Source organism: Entelurus aequoreus, linkage group LG05 (assembly GCF_033978785.1).
Source record: "Entelurus aequoreus isolate RoL-2023_Sb linkage group LG05, RoL_Eaeq_v1.1, whole genome shotgun sequence".
In the NCBI taxonomy this organism is placed as follows: Eukaryota; Metazoa; Chordata; class Actinopteri; order Syngnathiformes; family Syngnathidae; genus Entelurus; species Entelurus aequoreus.
The window spans coordinates 87,992,945-88,008,132 of record NC_084735.1 but is presented as its reverse complement, the minus strand read 5'-3'; the positions used below and the strand labels follow the sequence as shown (position 1 = coordinate 88,008,132).

Sequence of the window (15,188 nt, the reverse complement as noted above, 5' to 3'; positions counted from 1 at the left end):
AGTCTGCCCTATGCTAGGATCAGCTGATATACAGTCTGCCCTATGCTAGGATCAGCTGATATTTAGTCTGCCCTATGCTAGGATCAGCTGATATATAGTCTGCCCTATGCTAGGATCAGCTGATATATAGTCTGCCCTATGCTAGGATCAGCTGATATTTAGTCTGCCCTATGCTAGGATCAGCTGATATATAGTCTGCCCTATGCTAGGATCAGCTGATATATAGTCTGCCCTATGCTAGGATCAGCTGATATATAGTCTGCCCTATGCTAGGATCAGCTGATATTTAGTCTGCCCTATGCTAGGATAAGCTGATATATAGTCTGCCCTATGCTAGGATCAGCTGATATATAGTCTGCCCTATGCTAGGATCAGCTGATATTTAGTCTGCCCTATGCTAGGATCAGCTGATATTTAGTCTGCCCTATGCTACGATCAGCTGATATTTAGTCTGCCCTATGCTAGGATCATAGAATAAACAACTTGATTGACATGATGCTTGCCACTCTTGGTGTGTGCTTTAAGATGAATGCAATGATTAGTAAAACAATACAAGTCCACAGATAACACAAGTAGCAGGTAAAACAATACAAGTCCACAGATAACACAAGTAGCAGGTAAAACAATACAAGTCCACAGATAATACAAGTAGCAGGTAAAACAATACAAGTCCACAGATAACACAAGTAGCAGGTAAAACAATACAAGTCCACAGATAATACAAGTAGCAGGTAAAACAATACAAGTCCACAGATAATACAAGTAGCAGGTAAAACAATACAAGTACACAGATAATACAAGTAGCAGGTAAAACAATACAAGTCCACAGATAATACAAGTAGCAGGTAAAACAATACAAGTCCACAGATAACACAAGTAGCAGGTAAAACAATACAAGTCCACAGATAATACAAGCAGCAGGTAAAACAATACAAGTCCACAGATAATACAAGCAGCAGGTAAAACAATACAAGTCCACAGATAATACAAGTAGCAGGTAAAACAATACAAGTCCACAGATAATACAAGTAGCAGGTAAAACAATACAAGTCCACAGATAACACAAGTAGCAGGTAAAACAATACAAGTCCACAGATAACACAAGTAGCAGGTAAAACAATACAAGTCCACAGATAATACAAGTAGCAGGTAAAACAATACAAGTCCACAGATAATACAAGTAGCAGGTAAAACAATACAAGTCCACAGATAATACAAGTAGCAGGTAAAACAATACAAGTCCACAGATAACACAAGTAGCAGGTAAAACAATACAAGTCCACAGATAACACAAGTAGCAGGTAAAACAATACAAGTCCACAGATAATACAAGTAGCAGGTAAAACAATACAAGTCCACAGATAATACAAGTAGCAGGTAAAACAATACAAGTACACAGATAATACAAGTAGCAGGTAAAACAATACAAGTCCACAGATAATACAAGTAGCAGGTAAAACAATACAAGTCCACAGATAACACAAGTAGCAGGTAAAACAATACAAGTCCACAGATAATACAAGTAGCAGGTAAAACAATACAAGTCCACAGATAATACAAGTAGCAGGTAAAACAATACAAGTCCACAGATAATACAAGTAGCAGGTAAAACAATACAAGTCCACAGATAATACAAGTAGCAGGTAAAACAATACAAGTACACAGATAATACAAGTAGCAGGTAAAACAATACAAGTCCACAGATAATACAAGTAGCAGGTAAAACAATACAAGTACACAGATAATACAAGTAGCAGGTAAAACAATACAAGTCCACAGATAATACAAGTAGCAGGTAAAACAATACAAGTCCACAGATAATACAAGTAGCAGGTAAAACAATACAAGTCCACAGATAATACAAGCAGCAGGTAAAACAATACAAGTACACAGATAATACAAGTAGCAGGTAAAACAATACAAGTCCACAGATAATACAAGTAGCAGGTAAAACAATACAAGTCCACAGATAATACAAGTAGCAGGTAAAACAATACAAGTCCACAGATAATACAAGTAGCAGGTAAAACAATACAAGTCCACAGATAATACAAGTAGCAGGTAAAAGACACCTGGTTAAAGGCCTACTGAAAGCCACTACTAGCGACCACGCAGTCTGATAGTTTATATATCAATGATGACATCTGATAGTTTATGATGAAAATTATGAAATCTTAACATTGCAACACATGCCAATACGGCCGGGTTAGATTAGTAAAGTGACATTTTACATTTCCCGCAAAATATTCTGCTCGGTATGATGACGTTTGTGCGTGACGTCACGGATTGTGCGGACATATTGGGACAGCATTGTGGCCAGCTATTAAGTCGTCTGTTTTCATGGCAAAATTCCACAGTATTGTGGACATCTGTGTTGGTGAATCTGTTGCAATTTGTTTAATGAACAATGAAGACTGCAAAGAAGAAAGCTGTAGGTGGGAAGCGGTGTATTAGCGGGCGGCTGCAGCAACACAACCAGGAGGACTTTGACTTGGATAGCAGACGCGCTACCGTGAGAACGCAGCTGCGGCTTCCAAACATTTGATGGCTTGCCCGTCTGTGCGTGCCGCTATGTGCATGTCACGTATGTGCGTGCCGCTATGTGCATGTCACGTATGTGCGTGCCGCTATGTGCATGTCACGTATGTGCGTGCCGCTATGTGCATGTCACGTATGTGCGTGCCGCTATGTGCATGTCACGTATGTGCGTGCCGCTATGTGCATGTCACGTATGTGCGTGCCGCTATGTGCATGTCACGTATGTGCGTGCCGCTATGTGCATGTCACGTATGTGCGTGCCGCTATGTGCATGTCACGTATGTGCGTGCCGCTATGTGCATGTCACGTATGTGCGTGCCGCTATGTGCATGTCACGTATGTGCGTGCCGCTATGTGCATGTCACGTATGTGCGTGCCGCTATGTGCATGTCACGTATGTGCGTGCCGCTATGTGCATGTCACGTATGTGCGTGCCGCTATGTGCATGTCACGTATGTGCGTGCCGCTATGTGCATGTCACGTATGTGCGTGCCGCTATGTGCATGTCACGTATGTGCGTGCCGCTATGTGCATGTCACGTATGTGCGTGCCGCTATGTGCATGTCACGTATGTGCGTGCCGCTATGTGCATGTCACGTATGTGCGTGCCGCTATGTGCATGTCACGTATGTGCGTGCCGCTATGTGCATGTCACGTATGTGCGTGCCGCTATGTGCATGTCACGTATGTGCGTGCCGCTATGTGCATGTCACGTATGTGCGTGCCGCTATGTGCATGTCACTTATGTGCGTGCCGCTATGTGCATGTCACGTATGTGCGTGCCGCTATGTGCATGTCACATATGTGCGTGCCGCTATGTGCATGTCACGTATGTGCGTGCCGCTATGTGCATGTCACGTATGTGCGTGCCGCTATGTGCATGTCACATATGTGCGTGCCGCTATGTGCATGTCACGTATGTGCGTGCCGCTATGTGCATGTCACGTATGTGCGTGCCGCTATGTGCATGTCACATACGTAACTTTGCGGAAATATATGTGCTGTATGAACTTTGGGGAAGTGAACGGTACTTTGGGCTGTGGGATTGAGTGTGTTGTGCGGGTGTTGGAGTTGTATTGGTGTGTTATATGGACGAGAGGGGGGAGGTGTTTGTTATGTGTCATATTAAATATAAGCCTGGTTGTGTTGTGGCTAATAGAGTATATATATGTCTTGTGTTTATTTACTCTTGTAGTCATTCCCAGCTGAATATCAGGTCACTCTCACAGCATCTTCCCTATCTGAATCGCTTCCACTGCCCTCTAATCTTTCACTCTCACTTTCCTCATCCACGAATCTTTCATCCTCGCTCAAATTAATGGGGTAATCGTCGCTTTCTCGGTCCGAATCTCTCTCGCTGCTGGTGGCCATGATTGTAAACAATGTGCAGATGTGAGGAGCTCCACAACCTGTGACGTCACGCTACTTCTGCTGGTGGCCATGATTGTAAACAATGTGCAGATGTGAGGAGCTCCACAACGTGTGACGTCACGCTACTTCCGGTACAGGCAAGGCTTTTTTATCAGCCACCAAAAGTTGCAAACTTTATCGTCGATGTTCTCTACTAAATCCTTTCAGCAAAAATATGGCAATATCCTAAATGATGAAGTATGACACATAGAATGATGAAGTATGACACATAGAATGATGAAGTATGACACATAGAATGATGAAGTATGACACATAGAATGATGAAGTATGACACATAGAATGATGAAGTATGACACATAGAATGATGAAGTATGACACATAGAATGATGAAGTATGACACATAGAATGATGAAGTATGACACATAGAATGATGAAGTATGACACATAGAATGATGAAGTATGACACATAGAATGATGAAGTATGACACATAGAATGATAAGTATGACACATAGAATGATGAAGTATGACACATAGAATGATGAAGTATGACACATAGAATGATGAAGTATGACACATAGAATGATGAAGTATGACACATAGAATAGATCTGCTATCCTCGTTTAAATAAGAACATTTCATTTCAGTAGGCCTTTAAAGATAAAACACACAATTCAGTCATTTCACTAGCACTAGTTTGCGTTACGTGGGCGGTTTGACAACACTTGACAATCACACAATCAAAACACTTGACAATTAAATAATCACAACACTTGACAATCACAACACTTGACAATCACACAATGACAACACAACACTTGACGATCACAACACTTGACAATCACAACACTTGACAATTAAATAATCACAACACTTGACAATCACACAATGACAACACAACACTTGACAATGACAACACAACACTTGACACTCACACAATGACAACACAACACTTGACAATGACAACACAACACTTGACACTCACACAATGACAACACAACACTTGACAATCACACAATGACAACACAACACTTGACAATGACAACACAACACTTGACACTCACACAATGACAACACAACACTTGACAATCACACAATGACAACACAACACTTTACAATGATAACACAACAGTTGACACTCACACAATGACAACACAACACTTTACAATGACAACACAACATTTGACACGCACACAATGACAACACAACACTTTACAATGACAGCACTCACACAATGACAACACAACATTTGACACGCACACAATGACAACACAACACTTTACAATGACAACACTCACACAATGACAATACAACATTTGACACGCACACAATGACAACACAACACTTGACAATGACAACACAACACTTGACACTCACACAATGACAACACAACACTTGACAATGACAACACAACACTTGACACTCACACAATGACAACACAACACTTGACAATCACACAATGACAACACAACACTTTACAATGATAACACAACAGTTGACACTCACACAATGACAACACAACACTTTACAATGACAACACAACATTTGACACGCACACAATGACAACACAACACTTTACAATGACAGCACTCACACAATGACAACACAACATTTGACACGCACACAATGACAACACAACACTTTACAATGACAACACTCACACAATGACAATACAATATTTGACACGCACACAATGACAACACTTTACAATGATAACACAACATTTGACACGCACACAATGACAACACAACACTTTACAATGACAACACAACATTTGACACGCACACAATGACAACACAACACTCACACAATGAGAACGCAACAGTTGAAACTCACATTTGATGTGTACTTAGTCTCCATCTGCACTTAGTGGTGTGTTGATCACTTAGTGGTGTGTTGATCACTTAGTGGTGTGTTGATCACTTAGTGGTGTGTTCATCACTTAGTGGTGTGTTCATCACTTCCGCGTCTTTGTTAGCAGCTACCAAGCTAAGCTAACTAGCAAGCTAAGCTAGCGCTCAGACTAATGCACCAAACAATTATTCATCTACTAAAGACTATACGTGTGTGCAGACTGATGTATCAGGAATACAAAGAATTATTAATGTACTAAACATTATATATGTGTACATGTCTGCAATCATTAAAAACAAACAACTATAAGGCACACGTTTAGGAATTTTCCGTCAAACGCCATGTTGCTTTTTTCTTCTTCTTCTTCTTCTTCTTCTTCTTCTTCTTCTTCTTCTTCTTCTTCTTCTTCTTCTTCTTCTTCTTCTTCTTTGGTTTAATGGCGGATGGCAAGCATTACCGCCACCTACTGACATGGAGTGTGGACGAGGTGGATCCCTACTCTATATTTTAAATATGTATATAATGCTTTATAACCTATGTGTAAATACCTTTATTTAACCCAGGGTTTTTAAATATGTATATAATGCTTTATACCCTATGTGTTCTGATTTAAATACTTTTATTTAACCCAGGGTTTTTAAATATGTATATAATGCTTTATACCCTATGTGTTCTGATTTAAATACTTTTATTTAACCCAGGATTTTTAGATATGTATATAATGCTTTATAACCTATGTGTTCTGATTTAAATACTTGTATTTAACCCAGGGTTTTTAGATATGTATATAATGCTTTATAACCTATTGTTCTGATTTAAATACTTGTATTTAACCCAGGGTTTTTAGATATGTACATAATGCTTTATAACCTATGTGTTCTGATTTAAATACTTGTATTTAACCCAGGGTTTTTAGATATGTATATAATGCTTTATAACCTATGTGTTCCGAGTGCAATGCTCAAATATCTTCCACTGCTAACCTAATCTTCTCTTTCGCTAACTTACTTTCCAGTATTTCCCTTTCTCTATTGTATTTCCTACAATGTATTAAACACTTGATATTTGATGGCAACAGCCATGTTTTATGTTTCCTATCAATGTCAGTGAACTATTTTGCATGTGCATGGTGTTAACATCCTGTGTATTTCTGCAGTGTCATGTTTGATTGATTGAAAGTTGTACTAGTAGATTACAGTACATATTCCCGACACTAAATGGTAACACCCAAATACGTTTTCAACTTGTTTAAGTCGGGGTCCACGTGATGTTTGTCATTCATAAAAGGGTCATTTGTCAACAGTAAAAGGAGCAAGTCTCAGTTTGGCTTGCTTTTTACTTTACACACTATTATTTTACTTGCTTTTTACTTGCTTTTTACTACACTAACACGTCGTGTCTTTTGTGCTTCCTTTTTGTCCCTGCTCGTGATTTTATTCAGCTTTTAGTTTGCGTTAAACACGCTGTATGTACAGTAAACATGTAGACAATGAATAAACAATCATAAAGTCACTGACGTTTGTAAGATGTAATATTGTGTGTTGGAGTCACTAACCAGGTGAGGTCTTTGTACTTCAGACTCACTCACTTGCTGTCAGGTTGCACAATACAAGGTCAATCGTTGGCCAACCAAAAAGTAACCACAGACCACTACAGTATATCCAACATGTTCTGATGCGTATTGATGTACATATGTATATGTGCCCTTATGTGGGCTCTGAACCGAGGACGTCGTTGTGGCTTGTGCAGCCCTTTGAGACACTGAGGGCTATATAAATAAACATTGATTGATTGATTGATTGATATGTATATATTACACATTTCCTGGTAAAATATCAAACATGCAAAACTACAAGAATGATGTAATTAAATGTGTGAACGTGGAATACGTGTGTACTATGTGTGTACCTGTCATTGTATTTATTTTTTTATAAACCTTTATTTATAAATTGCAACATTTACAGACAGTTTAAAAACAATAATCAGTACAAAAACAGTATAAAACTATATCCAACATTCACCAAGACATGGCAATAAACAACTTACATCACTTTATTACAGAAACATCAGGAAACCGCAAAAGTATTTTTATAAAAGTGGTTGACAGTCTAGAAGAAATACTGCCAATGACCTGTGGAGGGCAGCCACACGCCAAGCATGCATATTCCGCCGGAAATGGAAAGAAGAAGAAGAAGAAGAAGAAGAAGAGAAGGCGTGGCCTTCTTTAACCGCATGAGAAAATCCTTTGGTCGGCCGCAGAACTCATGTTGACACACTTTGTCTTTAAATCTGCCTTCATCTTTCATTTATGCCAAGTCGTCTACCACACTTGTTGATGTTTGCTGTGAGGACAAACTGGACTCGTCTCAGTCAACTCTGAAGGCTAGCTTAGCTTGCTAGTTAGCTTAGCGTGTTAGCTGCTAACAAAGTCATCAACACATCGCCAAGCAGAGATTAGCTGTGACTACTTTAAAGTGTGTGAACATGTGTCAACTACAAATGTTGAGAGTGTTGGTGAATCAGCGACTAAATGCTGCTATTGAAGAAATATTTGTAGTGTTCCAAAGAACGATCGCAGAATACGAGGCGGAACTTTCTCGTACCAAAGAGGAGAACCATCAACTACTGGACGCTGTTTTCAAGAAACATCAACTTAAAGGTTTGTTTACTTCTTACTCTCACATGTTGACTAACTTGGTATTACATCATTAACATGAGAGAAGAGTTGGAATAACTTGACTGGGTGGAGAAGTGAAAGTACGAAGGTACTTCCTTTAGCATCACATTAAGGAGTTCCTGCGAGGGTTCCATTCTTCATTTGACGCCAGGAGCCTTAAAAGGTGCACAACATCATGCATTCACATTGTAACACACATGTGACAAAAGCCCAACACATCACCCTATAAGGTACACAACATCATGCATTCACATTGTAACACACATGTGACAAAAGCCCAACACATCACCTTATAAGGTGCACAACATCATGCATTCACATTGTAACACACATGTGACAAAAGCCCAACACATCACCTTATAAGGTGCACAACATCATGCATTCACATTGTAACACACATGTGACAAAAGCCCAACACATCACCTTATAAGGTGCACAACATCATGCATTCACATTGTAACACACATGTGACAAAAGCCCAACACATCACCTTATAAGGTGCACAACATCATGCATTCACATTGTAACACACATGTGACAAAAGCCCAACACATCACCTTATAAGGTGCACAACATCATGCATTCACATTGTAACACACATGTGACAAAAGCCCAACACATCACCTTATAAGGTGCACAACATCATGCATTCACATTGTAACACACATGTGACAAAAGCCCAACACATCACCTTATAAGGTGCACAACATCATGCATTCACATTGTAACACAAATGTGACAAAAGCCCAACACATCACCTTATAAGGTGCACAACATCATGCATTCACATTGTAACACACATGTGACAAAAGCCCAACACATCACCTTATAAGGTGCACAACATAATGCATTCACATTGTAACACACATGTGACAAAAGCCCAACACATCACCTTATAAGGTGCACAACATCATGCATTCACATTGTAACACACATGTGACAAAAGCCCAACACATCACCTTATAAGGTGCACAACATCATGCATTCACATTGTAACCCACATGTGACAAAAGCCCAACACATCACCTTATAAGGTGCACAACATCATGCATTCACATTGTAACACACATGTGACAAAAGCCCAACACATCACCTTATAAGGTGCACAACATCATGCATTCACATTGTAACACACATGTGACAAAAGCCCAACACATCACCTTATAAGGTGCACAACATCATGCATTCACATTGTAACCCACATGTGACAAAAGCCCAACACATCACCTTATAAGGTGCACAACATCATGCATTCACATTGTAACACACATGTGACAAAAGCCCAACACATCACCTTATAAGGTGCACAACATCATGCATTCACATTGTAACACACATGTGACAAAAGCCCAACACATCACCTTATAAGGTGCACAACATCATGCATTCACATTGTAACACACATGTGACAAAAGCCCAACACATCACCTTATAAGGTGCACAACATCATGCATTCACATTGTAACACACATGTGACAAAAGCCCAACACATCACCTTATAAGGTGCACAACATCATGCATTCACATTGTAACACACATGTGACAAAAGCCCAACACATCACCTTATAAGGTGCACAACATCATGCATTCACATTGTAACACACATGTGACAAAAGCCCAACACATCACCTTATAAGGTGCACAACATCATGCATTCACATTGTAACACACATGTGACAAAAGCCCAACACATCACCTTATAAGGTGCACAACATCATGCATTCACATTGTAACACACATGTGACAAAAGCCCTACACATCAACGCTCGCAGAGCCAATCAGATCCCAGGATAGAACGCAGCATCAGCCAATCGTGTGCCGTGTACGAGCTGACGTGGGCAAAATAGCTTAGCTGGTCTGTAGCAGTTTATTTAAGACAATATAACAAAGGATAACATAGCGATGTACTGAGACTGCAGTAAGTAAGGACTGTACTTTCACACTATTATGTTAGATCCACTATGGACTGGACTCTCACACTATTATGTTAGATCCACTATGGACTGTACTTTCACATTATTATGTTAGATCCACTATGGACTGTACTTTCACACTATTATGTTAGATCCACTATGGACTGTACTTTCACACTATTATGTTAGATCCACTATGGACTGTACTTTCACACTATTATGTTAGATCCACTATGGACTGTACTTTCACACTATTATGTTAGATCCACTATGGACTGTACTTTCACACTATTATGTTAGATCCACTATGGACTGTACTTTCACACTATTATGTTAGATCCACTATGGACTGTACTTTCACACTATTATGTTAGATCCACTATGGACTGTACTTTCACACTATTATGTTAGATCCACTATGGACTGTACTTTCACACTATTATGTTAGATCCACTATGGACTGTACTTTCACACTATTATGTTAGATCCACTATGGACTGTACTTTCACACTATTATGTTAGATCCACTATGGACTGTACTTTCACACTATTATGTTAGATCCACTATGGACTGTACTTTCACACTATTATGTTAGATCCACTATGGACTGTACTTTCACACTATTATGTTAGATCCACTATGGACTGTACTTTCACACTATTATGTTAGATCCACTATGGACTGGACTCTCACACTATTATGTTAGATCCACTATGGACTGGACCCTAACCCTTCCCCATCAACAACAATGATAATCGAGCAGACTTAGTGAGAGACAACAACGATTACCTTGGGAACAATTATGATCCAGAACCTTCTATTTTTGAGCCTGAATATAAGGAGGATGATCTACAAGTTTTAGAAGCTGTGTGCTAAACAGATGCAAACACTATGCATCATGCAGCAATATTGCTAAGTGCTAAACATGAACATAATAAGACAATCACTTACTGTACAATGTCTGCTCTCACTTCAATCACGACTGATTTAGATAAAGAATTAATCATGATGCACACAAAGGGTTAACAGGGAAAAGTCTCCCTGCAGACACCGTTTTGGGTTGTGTGTGTTTGTCTCCATTTTTGGGTATAAACTGAATGTCACAGATGAACAACTTTTGGATTGATGGCTAAATCCTCCTCATATCCAGATGAGAGGCTGGATTTTTCTCATCTAGAATAACTTAAACGCCCAAATTACAATCACTATTATTTACATCAATATTAAAATCACAGTTAAAACATATTCTTTGCACTTGTTATTTCAAACAGTATGTCAATTTGGCTTTCATTTCAGAATGGAACTTTAAAGATAATGAACTCTTATAAAACAAAGGGCTGATTAAAATCAATATAGCATTGCAGAGTGCGTTCAACAAGTGGATAAAAGCACATTCAAGATCCTGCTGACAGGATCTTCAGGACAAATAAAAGCTTATGACGTCTGTTATTTTGCTGCACGCTTGATGTTACGCTCATCTGTATTTTGGGCACGCCCACTTTTCTAGCTGTTTGCGGCGGTGGCGGCCATTTTTCCAGAAAAGAAAGGAAGTTTAACGTGTCTTCATTGTTTGGAAGTGTGGCGTGCGTTCCTTCATCCGCGCGGGAGTGCCGAGAGAACTGTTCAAATGCGTGTGGGAGGAGATGTAAGAATGCGTTTATTTTTCTACTCATTCACTCTCACATGTCTGGCGGTTGGCTTTTTGAAATGTTAATATCCATTTAAATGTAGCTGCCAAAATGGTGATCAGGATTAAAAGTGGAATAATTGTATTGATACGAATGTTTTTTAAACCAAGCGCAAAATAAACATGTAATGATAACATGGACATATCACCCAGTTCAAGTAGATCTTGACCACAAATATGATGGAGCATTTAAAAAGAAAAGTTGTAATCAACTCTGAAATGGACTTGAAGCAAAGAACGTAGAAGTGTGTTTAAGAGTTGTGCTGCGGCATTTTGTACCAGGAAGACAAATATTCAGACTGCGGCAACGTGTGTTTCAGTAAAAAATGTTGCTTGCAATCCTACTGAGTCTCAGTTCTTCTTCTTGTGTTCTGCAGACGTCTGTGAAGAACATCTTCTACCTGAGCAGCAGGAGTGGGCGGAGCAAGAGGAGCCACAGACCCTGCGCATCAAAGAGGAAGAGGAGGAACACAGCATCAGTCAGGAGTTCCCAGTGACTGGTGTCCCTGTGAAGAGTGAAGATGAGGAGGTCAAAGGTGAAAGTGAGGAGGAGCCTCACATGACAAGAGAAGCTGATGGAGACCACTGTGGAGGACCACCAACAAACAAGTTGTTAGCTCCACTATCAAGGTCGCACTCTCCTGACACTGATGAAGCTGGTCAAACACGTCACGCTGACAACACTCGCTCTAAATGTTCTCACTGTGACAAAACTTTTAAATACCACAGTTATCTGAGAATACACATGAGAACGCACACTGGAGAGAAACCGTTCATGTGCTCGGTTTGTTGCAAAAGATTCTCTCTAAAAGAGAATTTGAAAAAACACACAAGACTACACACTGGAGAGAAGCCATTCATGTGCTTAATTTGTAGTAAACGATTCACCAGGAAGGCACATTTGATATTTCACACAAGTATACACACTGGTGTAAGACCCTTTAGTTGTTCAGTCTGCGGTAAAGGTTATATGCAAAATGCTGATTTGACAGTACACATGCGAAAACACACTGGTGAAAAACCATTTTCCTGTCCAAACTGCAACAAAAGCTTTAGTTACCGATCAGCTCTTGTAAGACACATGAGGAGACACACAGGCGAGAAAGTTTGAAAGCTTCTCCAATAAGTACCAGTGTAAGGAACACAAGTTCCAAATCAACTGTCAAAACTTGAACTTACAGCATCAACACTTCTAGCATGTAAGGAACACAAGTTCCAAATCAACTGTCAAAACTTGAACTAACAGCATCAACACTTCTAGCATGTAAGGAACACAAGTTCCAAATCAACTGTCAAAACTTGAACTTACAGCATCAACACTTCTAGCATGTAAGGAACACAAGTTCCAAATCAACTGTCAAAACTTGAACTTACAGCATCAACACTTCTAGCATGTGTGTAACAATCTTGTCATAATGATTCTACCACGTATTATTAGATTATTATGGCTTTATTTCAGTCAAGTACATGCATTATTTGTTCAAAAATAAAAAATGTCATTAGAACGAAAACGTGTAAGCTTAAGCATGAACTGATTTTGCTTACATTTATATTCCATCCATCCATTTTTACCCCTTGTACCTTTCACTTGAAAACAATATATTATATATGTATACGTATACATATGTAGATACATGTGTGTGTGTGTGTGTGTGTGTGTGTGTATGTATGTGTATGTATATATATATATATATATATATATATATATATATATATATATATATATATATATGAGGCTATTTCATCCCTACAAGCCTGTTTTGGCAGATTACTCTGCTCTGTGTTTTTCCCTGACCTAACGTATATTCCGGTATTGAGCACTGTATAACTGATAGAACCACAGAAACCTGGACTATATATACATACATAATAAATAAATAAATGGGTTATACTTGTATAGCGCTTTTCTACCTTCAAGGTACTCAAAGCGCTTTGACACTATTTCCACATTCACACATTCACACACACATTCACACACACATTCACACACTGATGGAGGGAGCTGCCATGCAAGGCACTACCAGCAGCCATCAGGAGCAAGGGTGAATTGTCTTGCCCAAGGACACAACGGACGTGACTAGGATGGTAGAAGGTGGGGATTGAACCCCAGTAACCAGCAACACTCCGATTGCTGGCACAGCCACTCTACCAACTTCGCCACGCTGTATGTAATGTAAATACATGAGCATGAGGTATGAACATAGTTGTGAAAGTGTGTCACCCTAAGTGTGGTGGAGCAGCTCAGTCTGGATGCACAATGCTGATGTCATATACAAATGAATGGAGAATAAAGCACTGTTGATTTACACATGGTCTATGTCGCCCTCGAGTGGTAGGATAAGGTAACTACCGTGTAAAAGGGCGAAAGTTGAGCTGGCGAATGATATCCATCCATCCATCCATTTTCAACTATCGGGGTCGCGGTGGTGCTGGAGCCTATCTCAGCGGCATTCGGGCGGAAGGCGGGGTACACCCTGGACAAGTCACCACCTCATCACAGGGCCAACACAGATAGACAACATTCACGCACTAGGGACCATTTAGTGTTGTCGTCATGCAGAAACATTGTTGCAAACAAACACTCCGTTAAGGCTACATTTTAGCATTAATAACATTCTCCGTATACTTACATTTTAATCGGGAACGCACACGATGCTGTTGACACCAACACCCGCGAGCACAAAAGTCCAATAACAAAACACCACTCGGGTTCAGATCCGGACGGCCATTCTTCCCAATCACCAGGTTTCACTGTCGTTGCCAACATGAGCATTGAAGTCCCCCAGTAGAACGAGGGAATCATCCGGGGAAGCACTCTCCAGTACTCCCTCGAGTGAATCCAAAAAGGGTCGGTACTCTGAGCTGATGTAAGCCCAAACAACAGTCAGGACCCGTCCCCCCATCCGAAGGTGGAGGGAAGCTACCCTCTCGTCCACCGGGTTAAACTCCAAGGTGCAGGCTTTGAGCCGGGGGGGCAACAAGAATTGCCACCCCAGCCAGTCGCCTCTCACTGCGTGCAACGCCAGAGTGGAAGAGAGTCCAGCCCCTCTGGAGAGAACTGGTTCCAGAGCCCTTACTGTCGGTCGAAGTGAGTCTGACTATATCCAGCCGGAACTTCTCCACCTCGCTCAGGAGCTCAGGCTCCTTCC

At 40.2% G+C, this 15,188-nt stretch overlaps 2 protein-coding genes across 4 annotated transcripts in view; one reads left to right on the top strand and one right to left on the bottom strand.

Moving 5' to 3' along the window:
* LOC133651244 (zinc finger protein OZF-like) overlaps nt 1-6,153 on the bottom strand; it is a 42,548-nt gene extending 36,395 nt beyond the window's left edge. For all 3 annotated transcript variants that reach the window (XM_062049299.1, XM_062049300.1, XM_062049301.1), the window contains exon 1: nt 5,744-6,153. The gene's annotated coding sequence lies outside the window, so the exon portion shown is untranslated. The remainder of the gene's footprint in view (nt 1-5,743) is intronic.
* Nucleotides 6,154-7,947: 1,794 nt separating this feature from the next.
* LOC133649914 (zinc finger protein 572-like) lies at nt 7,948-13,365 on the top strand. The gene is made up of 2 exons (XM_062046626.1): nt 7,948-8,420; nt 12,417-13,365. Exons 1-2 carry the CDS (start codon nt 8,246-8,248, stop codon nt 13,148-13,150), a joined length of 909 nt encoding a protein of 302 aa, XP_061902610.1. The 5' UTR covers nt 7,948-8,245; the 3' UTR covers nt 13,151-13,365.
* Nucleotides 13,366-15,188: the final 1,823 nt, after the last annotated feature.